This window comes from Cherax quadricarinatus, chromosome 55 (assembly GCF_038502225.1).
Source record: "Cherax quadricarinatus isolate ZL_2023a chromosome 55, ASM3850222v1, whole genome shotgun sequence".
NCBI lineage: Eukaryota > Metazoa > Arthropoda > Malacostraca > Decapoda > Parastacidae > Cherax > Cherax quadricarinatus.
The window spans coordinates 19,281,760-19,307,593 of NC_091346.1; the positions used below are offsets into that span (position 1 = coordinate 19,281,760).

At 37.2% G+C, this 25,834-nt stretch overlaps 1 protein-coding gene across 3 annotated transcripts in view; it reads right to left on the reverse strand.

The window, feature by feature from the left end:
- Positions 1-484: 484 nt before the first annotated feature.
- LOC128698935 (monocarboxylate transporter 10-like protein kar) overlaps positions 485-25,834 on the reverse strand; it is a gene marked incomplete at its 3' end in the record, with an annotated part of 184,905 nt that continues 159,555 nt past the window's right edge. For all 3 annotated transcript variants that reach the window (XM_070096889.1, XM_070096890.1, XM_070096888.1), the window contains 4 exon segments: positions 485-578; positions 3,248-3,363; positions 7,201-7,426; positions 8,199-8,342. In XM_070096889.1, coding sequence (XP_069952990.1) covers positions 485-578; positions 3,248-3,363; positions 7,201-7,426; positions 8,199-8,342 — 580 coding nt within the window.

The window sequence follows — 25,834 nt, forward strand, 5'->3', positions numbered from 1 at the left end:
AAAGCCTCCTTGTTCATCTGCTATCCTATTCTCCGTCTTACTCTTAATTCTTTCAATTATAACTCTACCATACACTTTACCAGGTACACTCAACAGACTTATCCCCCTATAATTTTTGCACTCTCTTTTATCCCCTTTGCCTTTATACAAAGGAACTATGCATGCTCTCTGCCAATCCCTAGGTACCTTACCTTCTTCCATACATTTATTAAATAATTGCACCAACCACTCCAAAACTATATCCCCACCTGCTTTTAACATTTCTATCTTTATCCCATCAATCCCGGCTGCCTTACCCCCTTTCATTTTACCTACTGCCTCACGAACTTCCCCCACACTCACAACTGGCTCTTCCTCACTCCTACAAGATGTTATTCCTCCTTGCCCTATACACGAAATCACAGCTTCCCTATCTTCATCAACATTTAACAATTCCTCAAAATATTCCTTCCATCTTCCCAGTAATGGGATGCTATTGACTAACCTGCCATGAGTGTTTGAGTTTCTTTAGGCTCTTCTACTGCAGCTGCGTTGTTCTGCTTTTCTGTAGAGTCTCGCACAGGTGATCCCGGTGCTCCCTATTGTGAATATAAAAAGGCATAGTATCAAAGATAACACTAAATTTTTTTAAAGCATTGGCTGTCTCCCACCGAGGCAGGGTGACCTAAAAAGAATTTTTTTTTTTATTTCAATAAACTGGCCATATCCCACTGAGGCAGGGTAGGATATGGCCGGTATACAGGAGAAGGGGCTACTAGCCCCTTGCTCCCAGCATTTTAGTTGCCTCTTATGACACCCATGGCTTATAAAAAAAGGATTCCTCTCCACTTTCCCATGGAGTAAGATTACATTGTAAACCAATAAAAATTTTCATAATCCAAAAAATCAGAAACAAATATTAACTTAAAATTTTCAACCACTACTGAATCAAGTTCACATACGATAAATATTATTAGTTTAGAACCTTAATATGATAAAGTGCCAATATATTTCTTCCAGTTAATTTCAGTGGTATATTTAACATTTATAAAAGTGTCATGCATGTTTATTTAACCCTTTGACTGTTGCAAGCCCCTATCTGAAACTGTCATTCTATGTCACAAAATTTAAAAAAAAAAAAAAAAAAAAAAAAAAAAAAAAAAAAAAAAAAAAAAAAAAAAAAAAATTATGAAATGATAGAGAATCTTTTCCCGATGGTAATGACACCAAATGTACAAAATTTGGAATTATGCTTCCGCAAAGTTAGCAGTCTCGGCGACACATATGCATCGGCGATTTTGCCGACTTTGAGCACTGTTTTTGCCTAATTCTGTTGTTCCAGTTGACCAAACTCACAGCTATTTCTTTAGAACTCCATTTTTTCTATCAACTGAGTACAAGAAACTCCCCATTTACCGATTTGAACTACCCAATAAATTGGTCAGAAACTGGCAATTTGGCCAATTTCACGCAATTAAAAATGATGCCAATTTCAAAATAGGGTCCAGAATAAACAATGTAGACGTTCTTGGCACTAAAATAACATATCCTCTGTTCATTAGTCACGTCTCTAGGCCCCTCTTATATTACTATTGCTTTCTATTTTTATTTTTTATTCATATAAAAAATACAAAATTTACTGTTATGCAGACTGCTGCATTATTGTAAAAAATGGTATAAATAATATCAGTGCACTAGTGAAAGAATATTAGACTCCCCAGTTGACATGTATTGGACGTGTGGTGTAATTTGCTTACTCTTGAACATTGGTAAAAATCGAACATTTCCGCTACTTTGAGCTCAATTTCAAGGTCATTTTCATCTTGAAACTAATCAAAATCATCTCTATTTCTGCAAACTGTTTTCCATTTTAACACGTGAGACCATGAAAACAAGAATAAAACAATAAATACTATACGGAAATACACCTCAAAGTCGGTGTTTTAATCCAAGAAGAAAATGGTCAGTTTTTTTTTTCTCATTATGCACTGCGTGCTGCAGGATTTTTTTATGTGGTACACACTGACCACACAGACCCATCCTCTCACATGTGGGCCTACCAGCTTTCTCCTGCTCGATTTGAAGCTACTAGAATTATTGAGTATATATACATCCAAAACACTGGCTCGTAAGACGTATATATATGACCAAAACAGTCAAAGGGTTAATACTGTGACATATGCACTACCGAACTTGTTTGTCCAAGCTCTTGGCTATCACATTAGTTTGTGAAATTATTCTGAGTATTCTTATAACTTTCATACCAATATAATCTTAAAGAATACTTATCCATCAAACAAGGGTCCTTAAGATTTTTCTACCATTCTGCTCCAAAATTATCTTATTATTTTTAACTCATCATTCTTATTGTTTCTTTAAGCCACAATGCCTATTCCTTACTAAGGCAGGGTGACCTAAAGAAGGAAACACAATGACCACTTATTCAATAGCTCTTTGCCAAGAATTTCAGTGACTCGTCCTTCAGAATACAGGTACTGTACTCCCACCCCCAGACTATTAACTTTCAAACTAAACAGCATGAAGCATGCAATAAAATTTACCAGCAACCACATGGGAAATGGCTGTTGTGTTAAAAAAATACAGTGGAACCTCGGTTTTCATCTTTAATTCGTTCCAGAGAGTCTGACGAAAACTGAATTCGATGAAAACTGAAGCAATATTTCACATGAGAAATAATGTATGTAAATTCAATTAATCCATTCCAGACACCCAAAAATGTTAAGAAAAATTACATTTTATGGAGAGTAACTATAGTTTTACATACAGAAAACAATGAGAAATAAAAATATAAAGCACTGATGAAATGGATAAATAAACATTTAAATCACTTTTACCTTTACTGAAGACTCTTGCTGGCGTATGGAAGATGGCGAGGAGGGGAGAGGGAAGAGAGGTTATCTCTACCACCATCACTACCACCATCACTACCACCTTCTACCACCATCACTACCACCCTCTACCACAATCACTACCACCCTATACCACCATCATAATCACTACCACCATCGAATTCTATAGTGTTTCTAGCCTTCTTTATCAAAGGGCTGGCACTCAGAGCTTTCTTTGGCCCCATGGTGGCTTATTTAGCAGTCGCACTCAATAACCAAGCACAAAAAAAAAGGATTATTATGAAATGTTTCACATGATGAAAAAAGTTGTTGAAAACCGAATTCGATGAAAATCAGGGCAAACGAAAATTGAGGTTCCACTGTGTATTTTATAAGGTAGCAAAGAGAGTATTTCTAACCTTGGGTGGCTGTTTGATGCAGCTGATAGAGAAGAGGATAAAGGAGCCAATTATTGGAGGAATACCAGCACAGAGGAATGGGATCAAGTAACTTTGTAGTTGATCATAAAGAGCACCTGCAGAAAAAGTTTTTATTTAATAACAAGCATATAATACAATATTTAGAAATAAAAGCATATATGGTTTTAATGCAGCACAAGTCTCCAAATACAATTATGCCATAAAGAAGCTATAATTTTTAGAGCCATTCAAACTTATATAGTTAGCAAGAGCTTTTGTGAATTTTTTTATAGTTTATATCATCTGTACATGTACTCTTCTGCTACCACAATTACACTACCCTGATACTTACGACAGCAGACAGTGAAAGTGAAAGAGGCAGTGAGGTGAGGAAGTGAGAAAGGAATGAGAAAGGAGTGAGGATAGTTAAAACACTGAATCTGTCAATACTGCTGCCTGTAAAAATGCTATATTACTGCACTCACATAAAGATCATAATAAAATACAATAATTATATATGTATGGTGGAATGTTTTGGATGGTTATAGAATGAGAAGGAAATCTGTAATGCTAGGTGGCATACTGTGGAGTGATATCGAATGTAGTGGCATATTGTGGAGGGTTGCAGAAAGTGGTGGTATGTGGTAGAAGGTTGTAGAGTGTGGTGGAAGGCTATAAATTGGTGGTGGTTTGTGGTGAATGATGACATGTTGTAAAACAGTGCCTTAACTGGGGGCAGGGGTGAAGGGAGGTAAAGGGGGTAGGCTTGCCCAACAAAAACAACATCCTTACTGTAAATGGCAGCCAAAAACTTTGCTTTTATAGTTTTAAACTGGAGCAACCATCCCCTTCTTAGATCAAAGCTGATGATCACAAACCCTCCTCTCTTTTTTTGGTGCTGTGGCATCCTTGATGGTCCAATACTACCCCAGTAACATCATGGATTGTATAAAATACAGGATGTTTTTAGACTTTTTATCTTAATCCTTTAACTGTTCAAACGTAGATCCATGGTCTTACTGCTAACACTCGAAATGTAGATCAGCATTTTATTTTCCTGCCTTCAAATTTTGCACTAGAGGCCTGACAGGCCTAGGTGGTATAGAATGGGTCTTAACAGTCACTGTGTGCAGTATTAAAGAAATCTGGGACCACTTAGCACCTTGTGGAAGCACCAGTTCAACTGAGCACCAGCTAGAGCAAACAGCGTGCAAACCCCAGGGATTCACTAATTTTTTCTTTTTTTTTTCAACAAGTCGGCCGTCTCCCACCGAGGCAGGGTGACCCAAAAAAGAAAGAAAATCCCCAAAAAGAAAATACTTTCATCATCATTCAACACTTTCACCACACTCGCACATTATCACTGTTTTTGCAGAGGTGCTCAGAATACAACAGTTTAGAAGCATATACGTATAAAGATACACAACATATCCCTCCAAACTGCCAATATCCCAAACCCCTCCTTTAAAGTGCAGGCATTGTACTTCCCATTTCCAGGACTCAAGTCCGACTATATGAAAATAACCGGTTTCCCTGAATCCCTTCACTAAATATTACCCTGCTCACACTCCAACAGATCGTCAGGTCCCAAGTACCATTCGTCTCCATTCACTCCTATCTAACACGCTCACGCACGCTTGCTGGAAGTCCAAGTCCCTTGCCCACAAAACCTCCTTTACCCCCTCTCTCCAACCCTTTCGAGGACGACCCCTACCCCGCCTTCCTTCCCCTATAGATTTATATGCTTTCCATGTCATTCTACTTTGATCCATTCTCTCTAAATGACCAAACCACCTCAACAACCCCTCTTCTGCCCTCTGACTAATACTTTTATTAACTCCACACCTTTTCCTAATTTCCACACTCCGAATTTTCTGCATAATATTTACACCACACATTGCCCTTAAACAGGACATCTCCACTGCCTCCAACTGTCTCCTCGCTGCTGCATTTACCACCCAAGCTTCACACCCATATAAGAGTGTTGGTACTACTATACTTTCATACATTCCCTTCTTTGCCTCCATAGATAACGTTTTTTTGACTCCGCATATACCTCAACGCACCACTCACCTTTTTTCCCTCATCAATTCTATGATTAACTAATGATTCACTAATGCCATGTATTAATACTCTCCTTTTAGGAGGAGAATAATGCTGACCCACAGTTTAGTGGCTTTGAGATGGATGTGGCCACAAGTAGTTGAGGAAATATCAAAAGCCTACATAATAACACATGTGCAACATTTGTGCCACACCCTTTCAATTTTGATATAACTGGTAGTGTCATCCTTCCAGAATGTCCTATCACCTATGCCCTAAGTAAAGAGAAATGATTCTGCAATGTGTTCGGCTGGCCAGCTGGCTAAGTGGTTGGCTAGGAAGCCTAGCTAGCCTGTCTATCTGTCTGTCTATTTATCTATCTATCTCTCTCTCTCAGAGAGAGATAGAGAGAGCCACTCATGAACCTGATAGTAAGCTAGACTTCTGAACAGGTATTATGCAAGCTGCAACATTGTCATGTCTGCACAAGTGGATACATACAACTGTGGCCAAAATGCGTATTACTCATCACGGTCATGCTTATGCTCATAACTACACGACTGTGGCCAGTAATATACATTTCAGCCACAGTTGTATGTTTTAATTTGTGCAGATATGACAATTCTGCAACTTGTGTAATACTTGTTTGAAAGTCTAGCTTATGATCAGGTTCATGAATGGTTCTCTGAGAGGCAGAGACAGACAGGTCGAGAGATACAGGCAGGTAGACAGAGAGAGACAGGCAGGTAGATGCAGACAGGCAAGTAGACAGAGAGAGACAAGCATGTAGGTAGACAGGCAGATAGACAGAGACAGGCAGACACAGAGACAGAGACAGTCATGCTTGTGTGTGTGCGCAACTGTGAGAACAAATAGAAAACATGCCAAGGTTCACTGGGTGTAGTGCTGAGGGTGGATTGCACAATAAGCAGAATGCCTCTCTGTCTGACACTGTTTCAAGGAGTTTCATATATGTACTCCATCATTTATAAAAACATTACTGGGACCTATAAATAATTTGTATATATTTCTAGACAATAGTATGTGGCTCCTAGGAAGTAGGTTGATAGACAGCAACTGCCCAGGAAGGTGCTATGGTGTAATTGTGAGTGTAATTGTTTTACATGATGGTAAGATAGCTGGTGTCTTTTTTCGGTCTCATAAATATGCAAGATTTCAGGTACATCTTGCTACTTCTGCTTACACTTAGGTCACACATGCATGTACAAGCATATATATATATATACATACACATTCCTCTGGGTGTTTGTTTTTCTTACTGGGTCTTGTTCCTGTTTATTTCCTCTCATCTCCATGGGGAAGTGGAACAGAATTCTTCCTCTGTAAGCCATGTATGTCGTAAGAGGCGACTAAAATGCCAGGAACAAGGGGCTAGTAACCCCTTCTCCTGTATGCAGTACTAAATTTATAAAAAGAAACTTTTTTTTTGGGGGGGGGCCACCCTGCTTCAGTGGGATACAGCTAGTGCGTTGAAAGAAATAAGAAGTATGTGACTGAGGCAGGTGAACATGTTCACCTGTCAATGTGTTTGTGACTGTTTCATTACTATATCCATACCTAATAATGGTGTAAGAACAAATATTGGCCATGATATTACAATATTTACTATAAATTGTAATTATCAGAACATAAAACCTATGTAAATTAAAAAAAAAAACTGGATCACAAGCACTTTAACAGTATCAAATTATTACATTCCTGGGAATGCTAAACCCATAAGGGTTATTCAGCACCTGGGGAAGTAGGTGGGAATCAGATTCGATCCAAGGAAGAGGAGATCTGGTTGAATTTCTTAGATCAAAAGCCCCTCACTGGCATCAAGTAACTTCCCTTGAGGATAAGCAGCATCAAAGCACTCCCCTTGAAGAAATAAAGAACATGAAACTAACCTGCAATGGCTGGACCACAAGTGAGTGGAATGGAACACATAGCTAGGAGGCAGCCAATTGCTTGGGAGGCTCCTACAGGTCCAACAATATCAAATGCAATGGGTCCAAGGAGAGAGATGAAGCAGCCATCAAATAGTCCCATGCCCAAAGCAATCACAATGAAGAAGGGCATGGCATTAGCAGCAGTCAGGAGCATGGTCAAGGTCCCAATACAGAAGAATGACATCTAAAATAGATAAAACATGACAATATTACTGCAAAATATTATTTTTTTATACTACAATAGCTATCTCCCATTAAGGTAGGGTAAATAAGGAAACACTTTATAATGTCTTCCATAGCTATCCTGCCAGATATGTGCAGACATCTCCATTCACATGACCCTTTCAACTGAATTACCGGTAATCTATACTTTTTATTATATTAACAGATCAACCGTTTGCCACCAAAGAAGGGTGACCCAAAAGAGAAGAAACAATTTCATCATCACTCACTCCATTACTGTCTTGTCAGAGGCATGCTGACAATACAGTTAAAAAAAAACTGCAACATATCTCCACCCTTCCTTCAGAGTGCAGGCACTGTACTTCCCACCTCCAAGACTCAAGTCCTGCTAACCGGTTTCCTTCAATCTACATACAATATCTTTATCACCACTAGTTAACTGATAGAAATCTTCTTGGATCATTAATAACATACAGCAATGTTTTATTCTTTTTTAAGCTGATGCAAAAAGGGAAATTTATCATAATATTGTTGACAAAACTTTAGTGTTGATGTGATGTAAAATCTGTGAATGTTGCTGTGAGGAGGCTGGAGGCAGCAGAGATGTGTAGGAGATTGATGTGTCGAGTGAGTATTTTCCGAGAATATGGATTGAAGAAATTAGAAGGCAACGTGGTAGTATGAAAACTCTAGTGTACATGTGAATTTAAAAATTCAAGAAAAATAAAGCTTAGTTATAAAATATATGCACACATGTGCCTGTCAAACCTTACCTGCTGCAAGAATATGCGATTGACCCATGGACGATCTGCAATCAAGCCAAAGAAGATGCGACCAAGTCCAGATGTGATGCCCATACACTGGACTAGCAATTGGGAATTCACATCATCACCAAGTGAATACTTCACATATTTAACCTAGAGAAACAATGAAAAATTAAGAAAATGTATTTATGATACATATCTTATTTACACAATATTTCTACTTCAAATACTTCCTCTGTAAGCCATGCATGTCATGGAAGGTGACTAAATGCTGGGAACAAGGGGCCAGTAACTCATCTCGTATAAATTATGTTTGTACAATGTTTGTACAAAGGAGAATGACATTTGGGTGTATATGCCATAAGCCCCTATATGTGCAGAGCATTTTGGGTAAACTTAAGACTAACTTAAGAATAATAAGGCAATAACAATAGTGTAAATTTAGGAGTTTACAATGAATACAAGAGAACTGATTATTCTATTAGTTCATGCCATGCGGCTTTAACAAGTATAACTGAGAGGAATTAGAGGTTTGATTATTTACATAAAGGGGACACAAATGATTGTTTAACAACTGGGAGGGTTACAGATAGTGAAAGTATATATTGTTTATAATGTCTTACATATGTTCATGCATATATATATACATACATCTAGGTTTTTCCCCTTTTTCTAAATAGCTCTTGTTCTTCTTTATTTCTTCTATTGTCCATGGGGAAGTGGAAAAGAATCTTTCCTCCGTAAGCCATGCGTGTCGTATGAGGCGACTAAAATGCCGGGAGCAATGGGCTAGTAACCCCTTCTCCTGTAGACATTTACTAAAAAAGAGAAGAAGAAAAACTTTATAAAACTGGGATGCTTAAATGTGCGTGGATGTAGTGCGGATGACAAGAAACAGATAATTGCTGATGTTATGAATGAAAAGAAGTTGGATGTCCTGGCCCTAAGCGAAACAAAGCTGAAGGGGGTAGGAGAGTTTCAGTGGGGGGAAATAAATGGGATTAAATCTGGAGTATCTGAGAGAGTTAGAGCAAAGGAAGGGGTAGCAGTAATGTTAAATGATCAGTTATGGAAGGAGAAAAGAGAATATGAATGTGTAAATTCAAGAATTATGTGGATTAAAGTAAAGGTTGGATGCGAGAAGTGGGTCATAATAAACGTGTATGCACCTGGAGAAGAGAGGAATGCAGAGGAGAGAGAGAGATTGTGGGAGATGTTAAGTGAATGTATAGGAGCCTTTGAACCAAGTGAGAGAGTAATTGTGGTAGGGGACCTGAATGCTAAAGTAGGAGAAACTTTTAGAGAGGGTGTGGTGGGTAAGTTTGGGGTGCCAGGTGTAAATGATAATGGGAGCCCTTTGATTGAACTTTGTATAGAAAGGGGTTTAGTTATAGGTAATACATATTTTAAGAAAAAGAGGATAAATAAGTATACAAGATATGATGTAGGGCAAAATGACAGTAGTTTGTTGGATTATGTATTGGTAGATAAAAGACTGTTGAGTAGACTTCAGGATGTACATGTTTATAGAGGGGCCACAGATATATCAGATCACTTTCTAGTTGTAGCTACACTGAGAGTAAAAGGTAGATGGGATACAAGGAGAATAGAAGCATCAGGGAAGAGAGAGGTGAAGGTTTATAAACTAAAAGAGGAGGCAGTTAGGGTAAGATATAAACAGCTATTGGAGGATAGATGGGCTAATGAGAGCATAGGCAATGGGGTCGAAGAGGTATGGGGTAGGTTTAAAAATGTAGTGTTAGAGTGTTCAGCAAAAGTTTGTGGTTACAGGAAAGTGGGTGCAGGAGGGAAGAGGAGCGATTGGTGGAATGATGATGTAAAGAGAGTAGTAAGGGAGAAAAAGTTAGCATATGAGAAGTTTTTACAAAGTAGAAGTGATGCAAGGAGGGAAGAGTATATGGAGAAAAAGAGAGAGGTTAAGAGAGTGGTGAAGCAATGTAAAAAGAGAGCAAATGAGAGAGTGGGTAAGATGTTATCAACAAATTTTGTTGAAAATAAGAAAAAGTTTTGGAGTGAGATTAACAAGTTAAGAAAGCCTAGAGAACAAATGGATTTGTCAGTTAAAAATAGGAGAGGAGAGTTATTAAATGGAGAGTTAGAGGTATTGGGAAGATGGAGGGAATATTTTGAGGAATTGTTAAATGTTGATGAAGATAGGGAAGCTGTGATTTCGTGTATAGGGCAAGGAGGAATAACATCTTGTAGGAGTGAGGAAGAGCCAGTTGTGAGTGTGGGGGAAGTTCGTGAGGCAGTAGGTAAAATGAAAGGGGGTAAGGCAGCCGGGATTGATGGGATAAAGATAGAAATGTTAAAAGCAGGTGGGGATATAGTTTTGGAGTGGTTGGGGCAATTATTTAATAAATGTATGGAAGAGGGTAAGGTACCTAGGGACTGGCAGAGAGCATGCATAGTTCCTTTGTATAAAGGCAAAGGGGATAAAAGAGAGTGCAAAAATTATAGGGGGATAAGTCTGTTGAGTATACCTGGTAAAGTGTATGGTAGAGTTATAATTGAAAGAATTAAGAGTAAGACGGAGAATAGGATAGCAGATGAACAAGGAGGCTTTAGGAAAGGTAGGGGGTGTGTGGACCAGGTGTTTACAGTGAAACATATAAGTGAACAGTATTTAGATAAGGCTAAAGAGGTCTTTGTGGCATTTATGGATTTGGAAAAGGCGTATGACAGGGTGGATAGGGGGGCAATGTGGCAGATGTTGCAAGTGTATGGTGTAGGAGGTAGGTTACTGAAAGCAGTGAAGAGTTTTTACGAGGATAGTGAGGCTCAAGTTAGAGTAAGTAGGAAAGAGGGAAATTTTTTCCCAGTAAAAGTAGGCCTTAGACAAGGATGTGTGATGTCACCGTGGTTGTTTAATATATTTATAGATGGGGTTGTAAGAGAAGTAAATGCGAGGGTCTTGGCAAGAGGCGTGGAGTTAAAAGATAAAGAATCACACACAAAGTGGGAGTTGTCACAGTTGCTCTTTGCTGATGACACTGTGCTCTTGGGAGATTCTGAAGAGAAGTTGCAGAGATTGGTGGATGAATTTGGTAGGGTGTGCAAAAGAAGAAAATTAAAGGTGAATACAGGAAAGAGTAAGGTTATGAAGATAACAAAAAGATTAGGTGATGAAAGATTGGATATCAGATTGGAGGGAGAGAGTATGGAGGAGGTGAACATATTCAGATATTTGGGAGTGGACGTGTCAGCGGATGGGTCTATGAAAGATGAGGTGAATCATAGAATTGATGAGGGAAAAAGAGTGAGTGGTGCACTTAGGAGTCTGTGGAGACAAAGAACTTTGTCCTTGGAGGCAAAGAGGGGAATGTATGAGAGTATAGTTTTACCAACGCTCTTATATGGGTGTGAAGCGTGGGTGATGAATGTTGCAGCGAGGAGAAGGCTGGAGGCAGTGGAGATGTCATGTCTGAGGGCAATGTGTGGTGTGAATATAATGCAGAGAATTCGTAGTTTGGAAGTTAGGAGGAGGTGCGGGATTACCAAAACTGTTGTCCAGAGGGCTGAGGAAGGGTTGTTGAGGTGGTTCGGACATGTAGAGAGAATGGAGCGAAACAGAATAACTTCAAGAGTGTATCAGTCTGTAGTGGAAGGAAGGCGGGGTAGGGGTCGGCCTAGGAAAGGTTGGAGGGAGGGGGTAAAGGAGGTTTTGTGTGCGAGGGGCTTGGACTTCCAGCAGGCATGCATGAGAGTGTTTGATAGGAGTGAATGGAGACAAATGGTTTTTAATACTTGACGTGCTGTTGGAGTGTGAGCAAAGTAACATTTATGAAGGGGTTCAGGGAAACCGGCAGGCTGGACTTGAGTCCTGGAGATGGGAAGTACAGTGCCTGCACTCTGAAGGAGGGGTGTTAATGTTGCAGTTTAAAAACTGTAGTGTAAAGCACCCTTCTGGCAAGACAGTGATGGAGTGAATGATGGTGAAAGTTTTTCTTTTTCGGGCCACCCTGCCTTGGTGGGAATCGGCCAGTGTGATAAAATATAAAATAATGTTCATGACATTGAGAATATGCATGTATAGTTTTTACATCTTTTTACACATTTAGCTGATGCTGGGATATGTTAGAGGGACAAGGTGTTTTTTAACAGTACTTTTGAAAATGCTGGTTTGTTCAGTCTGGAGATTTCTGGTAGGGAGTTCCAGATTTTGGGTTCTTTTATGTGCATTGAATTTTTGAAGAGATTTAGCCAGACACGAGGAATGTCAGAGATTTTTGTGCCTAGTATTATGTCTATGGGTTCTGTTGGAACAAGCAAGAAAGTGCTTCAGTTCAGGATTTATATTAGAATTTATTGTTCTGTAAATGTAGGATGCACAGTAGTAAGAGTGAATGTTTTATATAGTGAGTAGGTTTAGGTCACTGAAGAGTGGGGGGGGGGATTATCTAGCAGTGGACTCTACGATCATTCACACTGCAGCTTTGTGTTGGGTTATTATTGGCTTTAGGGGAATTAGCACTCACTCAGCGTGAACGAAAAATTTTGTCGAAAAATTCACAAACTGAGTTAATCTTATAGAAAAATAGCTTAACTCTCTGGCAACACAATGGTACCAGAATCATTGTTCTACGACATTCCTACAAGGAATTATGGTCATTTAAAACACCTAGGGTGACGTCACCACCCGCGGCAGGTGTGCTCACCTGTCGTCAATTTTTTTTGTTTTTTTTCCGTTTTTTTTCGTGTATTTATTGTATTATTCTTTCTAAGATAATAATTGACGATTTGGCGTCATAATACAGTGGGTGGGACTTATCCGTAGAGTTCCAACCAACCAGGAACCTCCCGACACCATTTTGCTGACATCATGGAAAATTCCAGTCTCGGGGTGGCCGGGGAATATGGCTCAATATAACGCTAGTATAGCTTCTACGGCTTATTTATCTATCACAATTGATCTAATATGACATAATAAACAATATAAATAACAAAGAAATATGGTAAATACTCCAGAATGAATAATATATGGCATATTCTCAGAGCGCTCCATCGGGAATAGATTCCCATTCTCAGAGAGGGGCTTCCATTCTCTTTCTTTCACCTCCAGGGTCCTTATATTAAAGAAAACGAACATGGGTAACTATGATATACACTCGTACTGCTGAGAAAAATGTTATTTTCTCGAAAAAAAAAAAAAAATCGGTGGTCCGGCTGTTTCGCGGATTATCTCGGAAGTAAGTTATTCACATATATGAGCCACGAAATTCGTTAATAATAGCAGGAATGTAATGAAATTCACAGAGAACATAAAGGAAAGATTGTTTTACAATTGCTTTTTGAGATATCATAATTTGTTTCTGAATTTTGTGAGGGCAAAAGTCAGATATTTGGCTGAATGTCAAAACCATACAAACTTTATTTTTTTTAAGAATGAAGAAAGGATAAATTACAGAAAGGATAATCATTAGAAATACAGTTCAGCATTGTTTTATGCGTAGATAATGCCAAAACAGCTTCTCCAAGTCCCATGTCGAAGTTTCTGTTCAATATGTATGATTATTAGTAAATAATTTTTTTCTCAGTTGTTTTTTGAGCTATCTTATTGAAACTTGGTCACATTACTATTGAAAGGTGCTTCTTTACATACAAAAAAAAATGAAAGAAATCGAACGAAAAATAAAAAATTTAAATTGTTAACGTCGGATTCCCCCTTTATGTGACTTGCTGTTGAGGAACCTCAGGAACAAATAACATAGGTGAGGTAGGGGTATATTAGAGAATAGAACAGCGTAAGTAGTGCTGTTTGTGGTACAAAACAACGTATCTCTGAGAGGATGCCAACTGTTCTGGATACTTTTTTATGTGTTGGATATGGGTGGTGAATCTCAAGTTGCTGTTATGGTGCAGACCCAGAAATTTCCATCCTTATGTTTAGCAATATGGGTATTGTAAAGCATAATGTTTAGTTGGACCTCACTTGCTCTACTTCCAAACATTATATAGAAGGTTTCATCAATATTAAGTGTGAGTTTATTCACAGCCATTCAGGTCGATATTTTTACAAGCTCTTTGTTAGCAAGTGTTGAGTGAGGCAAGATTAGGGTGGGAGATAAAAGTTGTGTCATCAGCAAAGAGAATAGGTCTAAGTTGTTGCATTACATCTGGAAGGTCACTGATGTATAAAAGGAAAAGTAGGGGGCCAAGAAGGCTTCCCTATGAAACGCCAGTGTCCGGAGGTCTTCTTGTGGAGGTTGTGTCCTTAACAGAGACGTATTGCTGCCTATTAGTAAGGTAAGACTTGATGTATGCAAGTGCATGGCCTTTAATACCATGGTGATTAAGTCTGTGAAGCAGGATGCTGTGGCCTATATCAAAAGCTTTCTTAAGGTCAATAATGAGTCCAAGTGGATATTCATTTTACTTGAGTGCTGTGTATAGCAGGTCTAGCCTTTTTTATAACTGCATCATTTGTGCTTTATTTCTCCTGAAGCCAAACTGGCAGGCGTTGAGGATGCTTTGTGATGCTATAAAGAACTATAATCTCTTGTGTATGAGTTTCTCGAAGATTTTGGATAGTGAAGGCAAGTTTGATATTGGCCTACAGTTGTTTATATCTGTTGGTCGCCACTTCTGTGTATTGGTGTAACCCTTGCTATCTTGAGTGATGTTGGGAAAAGTGCTAGTTTCCAGTGTTTGTTAAAGAGTAATGTAATGGTGGGTGACAGGACACGAGTGGCTCATTTTGTACAACAATGGTGAGACATGAGTTATGATTTCCAATTTATTTTTTAGTGAATTAATAATCATGGTGACTTCAGTGGGCTTGGTTGGTGCAAGATAGCGGGATGTTGGGTAGTTTCCATCTAGATAATCACTCGCCTGGGAATTAGTACCTGGAATTTTACTGGCGAGACTTGATCCTATGGTTGAGAAGTCATTTATCTTGTTAGCCGTATCAACAGGCTGGAGCTGCAGTTCATTTGGTTTTGTTAGGACAATATCTCTAGCTTTGTTTGGTTTGTGGGTTCCCAGGATCTGAGAGTGTGTGTCTTCCAGGTCTTTTATATCTCCATTCATTTCAGTGAATCTATTAGAATAGTACAGTTGCTTAGACTTTCTTACTAGTTTGGTGAGGACAGACATATAATGTTTAATAAATTCTCTAGTTATTAAGCCCCATCTATATTTTTTTCATAATAATATTTCTTATTGATGGATCTTAAAATACTGTTAATAAGGCATGGGCATCCAAGTCTTTTATCAGTGATCTGTTTAGTTTTTATGGGACAATGTTATACAGTCTATGTATTTTGTTTAGAAACACGTCTATCCCTTCATCAATACCACTGGCATTGGAAAATTCTGCAGGCCAGTCAACTGAGCTTAGCTCTGCAGTGAAGTTACTTACTGCTGCCTCATCATGGAGTCAAAATGTGAACTTATTATATTCCATTGGTTGCTTACAAATGTTTGTTACGAGGAAAGTGGGTTAGTGTTCAGTAGTGTTGTCTGCGATTTTCCCCAATTTAAGTGGAGCTAGTATATTTTAGGTCACTCTGCTTCATGCTTAGTTTATATATAAATTATCTTATATATTCCTGTTTATGTTGCATAATAAAATTTTCACGAATAAGTTGTTGTCCCATACTAGGTCATAACTTCTAATCTTCGTTGTTAACCAACTTGTAGGTTCTAAAAAACCTCTGATCATGTATGGCTCTACATAATTATATATCCATCAGTATAAAGGAGGAAAAATAGCAAAAATGCAACCTGGAAATAAGTGCACACAAAAAGCTTAAGAAAAGTAATTATCAAATGTCTTCTACATTAATTAGGCAGAGTTTGTTTCAGTAAATAATTCTGTAATGATTCATGGTGGCAAGTGTAATGAAGGTTAACGGTCAAGTTGCAGGTATTTCTCCTGCATGAGTCTTCTACCCCTGAAGTTACATGTACTGTAACTTCAGGGGTACACAACCTAAAGTATGCTGGCTGCATGAAGATCTTGAATGATCCTTGAGGTTTTATGTTAGACAATCAAAACTACCAGTGCCTTGTGACACTGAATACATTCCAGTGGTTTTACTCTATATATTCACTGTACACTGCATAAATATTTTAAGCCATTAATATTGAGTGAAAAAGTTATGCATTCATGGCAAAATTTGATATGAACTGTATTACAGTATACAATACACACACACACAAATAATTTGTATTATATAGTAACCACTCTCTTAATTTTGAAATTCTCCCAAATTGAGAAAATAAATTTTTAATTTAATACAGTAGGGCCCCGCTTTACGATGTTTCACCTTATGGCATTCAGCTAATACGGCAATTTCAAATTATGACCAAAACTTTTTAAATGGCGAGCGGTCTTTCAAATGCGGCGCGTGCCACTCAGTTTGTTTACATTCTCCGTAAGCACATCTCTCTATTATGTAATAATAATCACTCTTGGGCACATTAACCCTTTCAGGGTCCAAGGCCCAAATCTGGAGTCACGCACCAGTGTCCAAGAATTTAAAAAAAAAAAATTTGTTATTTTTTCTTATGAAATCGTAGAGAATCTTTTTGTGAAGGTAATAAAACAAAAAGTACGAAATTTGGTGGAAAATTGACGAAATTATGCTCTCGCGAATTTTGATGTGTCAGCGATATTTACGAATAGGTGATTTTGCCGACTTTGACTCCCATTTTAGGCCAATTACATTATTCCAATCAACCAAATTCTTAGCTATTTCACTAGTATTACTTCTATTCTATCGATTGAGCACAAGAAATCGCCAAGTCAACTGCTTCAACTACAAAATAAAGTGATCGGAAATTGTTAATTTGGCCAATTTAACACAAAGTTCAAAATATTCCAATTTCAAAATAGGGTCCAGAATGAACAATGTAAGCATTCCTGGCACTAAATTAACATTTCCTCTGTTCATTAGTTATGTTTTGAGGCTTTACAAATAAATTCCATTTTGATTTTTTATTTACATAATGAATTTTTATTCACACCAAAAAATAGAAGATTTACTGTTATGCAATACTGTAATAATTGTATAAATATCATCACCATATTTGTGAATGTATATTAGACCCACCAGCTGACGTGTATTAGATGTGTGAGGTCGTTTGTTTACTCTTGAATATCGGCAAAAATTTAACATTTCCGCTACTTTGAGCTCAGTTTCAAGCCATTTCCAATGCTAAAACCAATCAAAATCATCTCTATTTCTGTAATATGTCTTCCATTCTATCAAATGAGACCAAGAAATCGCAAATACAACTATAAAAAACATACGAAAAAACACTGCAAAGTTGCTGTTTTAATCGAAAAATCATGATTTCATTTTTTTTCTCTCATTATACACAGTGTGCTGCAGGATCTGTTTTATGTGGTGCACACATACCACATAGATGTATTCTCTCATATCTAGGCCCAAATGTACCACTCACAGTTTATCAGAGTGAGCTGAGCTCATGGCGTAGATCTACGGTTTGGACCCTGAACGTAAAGCCGTAGATCTACGGGACGGACCCTGAAAGGGTTAAATGTCTTATTTTACGTTAATATAGACATTTTGTTTAATCCATCTATGATAATTTCTTTGAAATTTTGTAAGAAACAGGTGTGGTAGCCGGGCGGAGGGAAAACATTATGTCACTCCTCTTAACAATTTATTAACAATTTGAGCATACATACAGAGGTACAAAAAAATACAGGTAAGAGCAGCATGCCAAAGCCACTTATACTATGCATAGCATTACGGGCTGGCTTAAAATTAACTAAGCAATGATGAAATCAGTGATAATACATTATTGTAAACAGATAACTATAAAGCACAAATGAGTATTACAAAGACAGGTCATATGGTTGCATGCATTGTTGTACATTCAGTCGTATGGAGTATTCTGTTAGGTAGTGTATTTAAAAAATAATAAAGTTAGATTGGGTTTTAGGTTTAACATTTATGTGATATAATTGTGAGAAACATTTAAGATATACAATTTATAAGGTTCAGTTATTCAGTATTTATTTGGTTTTGGGTGAGTAAGTGATCTTTGAGAAGAGACTTGAATTTATAAACAGGTAGTGTTTCTTTTATATTTACAGGTAATGAATTCCAGATTTTAGGGCCTTTTATGTGCATTGAGTTTTTGCATAGTGTGAGATGGACACGAGGAACATCAAAGAGTGATCTGTGCCTTGTGTTATGGTCATGTGTTCTGTTGAGGTTGGAAAGGAGATGTTTGAGGGGAGGGTTAATATCAGAGTTAAGTGTTCTATGTATGTAATAGGTGCAGTAATAAGTATGGATGTTTTGTATGGTGAGTAGGTTTAGTGTATTGAATATTGGTGGAGTGTGCTGCCTGTAGTGAGAATTTGTTATTCTAACTGCAGCCTTTTGTTGGGTAATTAGTGGTCTGAGATGGTTAATTGTTGTTGAGCCCCATGCACAAATTCCATAGGTGAGATAGGGGTAAATAAGAGAGTGATATAGGGCCAGGAGGGCTGACTGTGGAACATAGTACCGTATCTTCGATAGTATGCCTACAGTCTTGGAAATTTTCTTAGAAATTTGTTTTATACGTGTATGAAATTTGAGTCTATTATCAAGGTGGATTCCTAAGAATTTTCCCCCTGTTAGCTTTGTGATAGGTGATCCATTTATCATTATGTTAAGAGGGACATCTGTAGCTCTGTTACCAAACTGAATGAAGTAGGTTTTGTCAATGTTTAGTGTAAGTTTGTTAGTCCTCATCCAGGTAGATATTTTCTGTAATTCGGTATTTACAGTATTGGCTAGCGTGACTGGGCTCGGGTGAGAGAAGACGTATGTAGTGTCATCTGCAAATAGTGTGGGTTTGAGTAATTGCGAAGCATTTGGAAGGTCATTCACGTATAGGAGAAAGAGAAGAGGGCCAAGGACACTTCCCTGTGGGACACCAACTGTAATTGGTTGCGCAGAAGAGTTTGCCCCATTTGCGTACACATATTGGCTTCTGTTGCTGAGGTATGACTTGAGGTAGTTGAGGGAGTGCCCTCTTATACCATAGTGTGACAATTTTACGTGGAGCAAGTCATGGTCAACTGTATCAAAAGCTTTACGTAAGTCAATGAAGATCCCCAGTGGGACTTCTTTTTTCTCTATTGCAGTGTATATATGTTCTAGCATGTGTATAATAGCATCATTAGTATTTTTATTAGGCCTGAATCCAAATTGGCAGGGGTTGAGTATGTTTTGGGAGATAAGGTAGGAGTAGATTCATTTATGAATTAATTTTTCGAAGATTTTTGAGAGAGGGTGTAAGATGGATATTGGCCTATAGTTATTCAACTCTGTTTGGTCTCCTCCTTTGTGGATCGGGGTGACCCTTGCTATTTTGAGTACTGTAGGGAAGGTGGAGGATTCAATGGATTTGTTAAAGAGTGTTGCAATGATTGGTGATAGCACTTGTGACAGTTTTTTGTATATAAAGGGTGGTAAGGTATTTAAATCTCCTGCCTTGTTTTTTAGTGCGTTGATAATAAGGGAGACTTCGTATGGGTTAGTCGGAGCTAGGAACAGTGTGTTCGGGTAGTTGCCGGTGAGGTAGTCATTTGGTGGGGTATCTGAGCTTGGGATTTTATTGGCAAGGTTTTGTCCTATAGTGGAGAAGAAATCATTGAGTCTGTTTGCTGTTTCTGTTGGTGGGAGTTGGGGTTCATCTGATTTTGCTAATTTTATTTCGCTATTTCGTGATATCTTTTTTGTTCCCAGAATTTCTGATAGGGTTTTCCAGGTCTTTTTTATATCACCTCGTAAGTTGGATAATCTGTTGTCATAATACAATTTTTTTGCCCTTCTTATCAGGCTGGTTAGGATTGACGAGTAACATTTTGTTTGGTCTCTGGTTATGTGACCCATTCTGTACTGTTTTTCATATTGGTGTTTTGTATTTATGGATTTGAGAATGCTGGGTGTTAGCCAGGGACTGTTCAGTCTCTTAGCTGTCATCTGCTTAGTTTTTTTAGGGCAGTGCTTGTTATAGGGGTATTGGGTCTTTTTTAGAAAATTGTTAATACATTCGTCAATATCTGTATAGATTTCTAGCTCAGTGTGCCAATCAATGTTTGCTACTGCTGTTGTGAAGTTATTAATGGCTGCCTCATTGTGAAGTCTGAATGTGACTTTAGTAGTGTCTTGGGGTAGTTTACCAAGAGTTGTTATGAGGAAAGTAGGGTAGTGGTCTGTGGTATTATCTGTAATTATGCCTGATTTTAAAGGGGATATGGTGTTGGTCCAGATGTGGTCAAGTAGGGAAACACTAGTCTCTGTAACTCTTGTAGGTTTTGTTACTGTTGGTAGTAACATACAGTTACTCATTGTGTTTGTGAATTCAGTAACTTGTGGGTCCTGGTCTTGCAGGAGATTTATATTGAAGTCACCTGAGAGTAGTAAGTGATCTTTGTTCATGCGTGCATCAGTTATCATACTTCCTAGGTTTTGACTAAATTGGCTAATGTTTGACTGTGGAACTCTGTAGATGTTTATCAATGTGAGAGGTTTTTGTAGGTATTTGGATTTGAATTTAGCTATTATATATTCCCCATGTTCATCCCTTGTGCAAGTATTAGTGGTACATTCTAGTTGGTCTGAGTAGTATATGGCTGTGCCACCCCCTTGTTGGTCTGGCCTACAGTTGTGTATGGCTGTGTAACCAGGAATGGCATAGACATCTGTACTATCAGGCTTTAGCCAGGTTTCAGTTAGTGTAATGATGGACATATTGGCATGTAAGGAATTTAGTAATGCTATGAGGTCATCGTAATGCTTGCTTAAAGATCTGATATTGTAGTTAAAGATAGTTATGTTGTTGTTGGCACTGAGAAGTGCCTTTGATTGTTCTGCAGTGTAGTAATTACAGTAACTGTTTGATTCATTTAAGTCATTAAATAAGAGGTTGGTATCAGGATCAATGCTTGTAATCATTAGATTTGTTGTGAATCTATAGTTAGAATTAAGTATAAAACAAAGTAAATAGTCTTAAGCTAAAAAATAGCACCTGAATTATTTAACAAATGTAAAATAATGAGCTAAGGTAGTTTTTTTTTTTTTTCTTTTTTTAAGCTAAAATAAAGGAGACAATATAAAAGGGACTAATACAAATAAAGTGATGATCAAATAATAGAGCTTGGGAATATGATAGTAGGTAGTACTATAAAGGTAATTTTTTAAAGTTAGAATTATAGTATAAAATTATAATATAAAAGGGACTAATATAGGTTGTGGTGAACAATAAAGTGGTAATCAAATAAATGAGCTTTGGAATATAATGGCAAAATTGTGAACTTATTCTACTTTAGCACCTGAGAATAGCACCTTGATTATTTTAACAATTGTGAATATATAAACTAGGGTAGTTATATAAAGCTAAAATAAAGGAGAAAATATATAAGGGACTAAAATTAAGTAATGGTAAACAAAGTTAAATGGACAGATGGTAGGAATTATAATATAAACTTATAATATAAAAATACAATTTGAAATGGTACTTGCAATTGCACTAGAGTCTGGTATAGGTTGTTGACAAGATCAAGATTATAACTAGATTTAAATTGACAAAATAAAATTCACAATTAAAGTACCAAAAGAATAATAGTAAAAAAATAACAATGGTAATGTCTTGGTTATAATATGATAGTAAGATGGTAGACAGGTACCCAGGTAAACAGGTACAAAGGATAATATAAAGGTTGTGGTTGAATATACAAACTTGAAAATTTGGCAACAAAATTTTATGGGAAGTACAAGATAATGTTTAATGTACAAAAGTAAAATTGACTGGTAGTAAATATGGTGTTTAATAAAATTTTAGTAAGTAATAATGATTACAAAAAAAGTGAAAAAGTAATGTTTATTTCATTCAATATTGCACTGGTAGTTATACTTGAGGTTATATGGCAGTACAAGGTAATTAAGAGTAATCTAAGATAGTAAATGTGGTATTAAAACAGGTAAAGGTAATTAGACAAGTAATGGTTATTAAATGTCAAAAATGTTAAGAGTAAATTGAAATTTTAGTAAAAATAATTATTAATTTTAGTAAGTAATATCAATTGATAGTATTTAAAAAAATATGAGGTAGTAATATGGACAGAGAAAGTATCAATTCAGCTAATGTTTAAGCGAACAATAGTAAATAACAAAATCACATAAGGTGACTTATGCTTACTAGTAAAATCACAAAATGAGGTAGTTGGTTATTTAATTACTAAGAGATTGCACAATGAAATTTGAACAATAATGGAGCAAAACATACACTACACTACGTAGGCTTTTAAGTTGGACATTGTTTAGTTATTCTCTGTAAGATTAGTATCCCTGAGAAATCGTGACAGATCATTCTCGTTCATGATTGTGTACAGTTGACCTACATTTGTTTTCCTAACAAGAATTTTCCCATCCCATGTGAAGCATTGGTGTATTGTGTCGTTATTCTCCCGCTTAAGTTTTCTGACTCTATACAGGAGGTTCTGACGTTTTTTGGTAAGACACTCGTTTATGTATACCTCTTTCTTTACTTTAATAGATGCAATAATTAAGTCTTTTTTCCTGTCACGTGAGTGGAATCTAAGCATAACACTTTTTCTACCATGGGATTCTAGTAACCTGGCTTCTTTTATTTCAGACTCTGGTACAATAACACTTGTTTGGTCCTTTATGATCTGCAGAGTAATTTCTTTACTGTTTGTTTGGTTCATATCACTGGGAAAAAGTGGACTGTTAACTATAATACATAATGCTTTTGTTTACAATTCTCAGCATAAATTATTCATTACTTCTCCCTTTGTTTATGATGGCATCTAAAGGTAGTTAATAGAAACGATTAAGCTCAGTGAACATGGTATGCCGATGGTAATAATATGGCTCTGGGCCACATTAAACATCGTGTAGCTATGTAAGTAGGTGTAGGTATGTAGCCCAGGCGGACTACATACCTACATTATTATTAAAACTGATAATTATACTTACGTGTACCTGTACCTAAGTAAACTTACGCACTGTGCTGGCATGCAGGTACACATTAAAATCACTAAGAGAGTCTTATTAGTCTTGAAGATGCCTTATTAATAATAATAATGGTAATAATAATAACAAAATAATAATCACTCTGAGGTGCATTAAATATCATATAAAAGGTTAATATAGATATTTTGCTTAATCCATCTAAATACACCCCACAGTAGAATAAATTAACATAAATATGAGATGTGGTACCTAGGTGACTTGTAGAACTTGTGGTAACCAGGCAACATGTAGTCCAACATCAGAGAAAATGTGTACACTATAATATTACTGGGGTGGCTAGAAAATTATTCCTTTTGTATGGCTTCACTTAGGGTGTAATTTCTTTTAACTGTTTCAGGGTTGACAGGCCCTCTCCCATACTTGTTCTCAGGGTTGACGAATTTAAAAAAAAAAAAAAAAAAAATTATTTTTCCTTATGAAAAGATAGAGAATCTTTTCCCGATCATAATGACACCAAAAGTATGAAATTTAATGGGAAACTTACGGAATTATGCTCTCGTGAATTTAGCAGTCTCGACGATGTTTACGCATCAGCGATTTTGCCCACTTTGAGCTCTATTTTCGGCCAATTCCAGTGTACTAGTTGACAAAAATCATAACTATTTCACTAGAACTCCATTTTTTCTATCGAATGAGTACAAGAAACTACCCATTTACTAATTTCAACTATCCAATAAAGTAGTCAGAATTTAGCAATTTTGCCAATTTCACACAAAATTCAAAAGATGCCAATTTCCAAATAGGATCCAGAATAAACAAAAAAGACATTCCTAGCACTAAAATAACATTTCCTCTGTTCATTAATCACATCCCCATGCCTCTCTTACATTCTTTTGCTTTCCACTTTGAATTTTTATTCTCGCAAAAAAATAGAAGATTTACTGTTATGCAAACTACTGCATTAGTGTAGAAATGGTATAAATAATATCAGCGCACTTGTGAAAGAATATTAGACTCGCCAGTTGATGTGTATTGGACACGTAGCATGATCTGTTTACTTTTGAACTTCGGCAAAAATCAAAGATTTCTGCTACTTTGAGCTCAATTTCAAGGTACTTTTCATTGTAAAACCAATCAAAATCGTCTCAATTTCTGTAAGATGTCTTCCATTCTATAAAATGAGACCAGAAAAACTAGAATACCATCATAAATACCATACGAAAATACAGTGCAAAGTCGCTGTTTTAAACCAAAAACACTGTCAAAGTTTTTTTTTTCTCATTATGCACTGTGTGCTGCAGGATTTTTTTTATACTGTGCACACTGACCACACAGACCCAATCTTCCATATGTAGGCCTACCAGCTTTTTCTCGCTAGATTTGAGAGCACTAGAATTTAGGCGTACTAGTACGTCAAAAACCTTGGTGCGTAAGCCGTACTAGTACATCAGAAACCCTGAAAGGGTTATAAATGGTGTTACATGACAATGGGAGTGTTTCTCTATATTTATTCTACTGTATCAACATGTAGACAACTTGTACACAATGTAAAGTGACGAAAACCAAGCGTGTTCGTCTGGTTTGTTTACATTACGTGTGGGTGGGGTGGGGTGGAGTGGGGTGGTGATTGCTGCCCTTCCTGTCTACCCATACTTTCCAACCTGACTTCCTACATTAAGACTACAAATATTTTGAGGTAAATAATGAGTGTACTGTGTGTGCATTTTAGTTTTTAATGTCTAACTTAATATATGTTAGTGTAAACTTATCTGGCATTTATATGAATTTATATATGGAAAAAATGGAGTTCTGCTTTCCGGCAGTAGCCTGGAACCTAACCTGCCATGTAAGTGGGGTCCTACTGAATACAATAAAACTCCGATTTTCATCCAGTCTGAATATCATACAATTTGGATTTCAACCACTTTTTCTAGCTAATTTTTAATCTGGGTTTTGTACATCGACTCAGAAGTCATCCATAACAGACTTGTCCGCCCGCCGCTGCCGCCTGACTCAGTCTGCCTCTGTCACTTGTCAAGTGAACAATACTTCATGTGTTCATCCATTGTTTTTGTGCTTGTTTATTGAGTGCGACTGCAAAATAAGCCACTATGGGGCCAAAGAAAGTTCAGAGTGCCAGTCATTTGGTAAAGAAGGTGAGAAACATGATAGAATTCAAGAAAGAGCTTGTATCAAAATACGAAAGTGGGGTATGTGTGGCCGAGCTCGCCAGAAAGTATGGGAAGTCCAAATCAACAATCAGTTCCATCCTGGCGAAGAAAGTAAAAATCAAGAAAGTTAATGTGGAGACAGGAATAAATATGCTAATGAAACAGAGATCACAAACAATCGAAGATGTGAAGTTGTTGTTGTGTGGATCAATGAAAAACAGTTACTGGGAGATAGTGTTGTGGAGGGGATAATTTGTGAAAAGGCAAGGCAGTTGCATGCAGATCTCGTAAAGAAAATGTCAGGAACAAGTGCTGCTGTTAGTGAATTTAAGGCCAGCAAAGGCTGGTTCGACAATTTCAAGAAGCGAAGTGGCATACACAGTGTGGTAAGGCATGGCGAGGCTGCAAGTTCTGACAAATGAGTGGCCGAAGAATTCGTTGATGAATTCATGGAGTACGTAAAGGCTGAAGGATTCCTCCC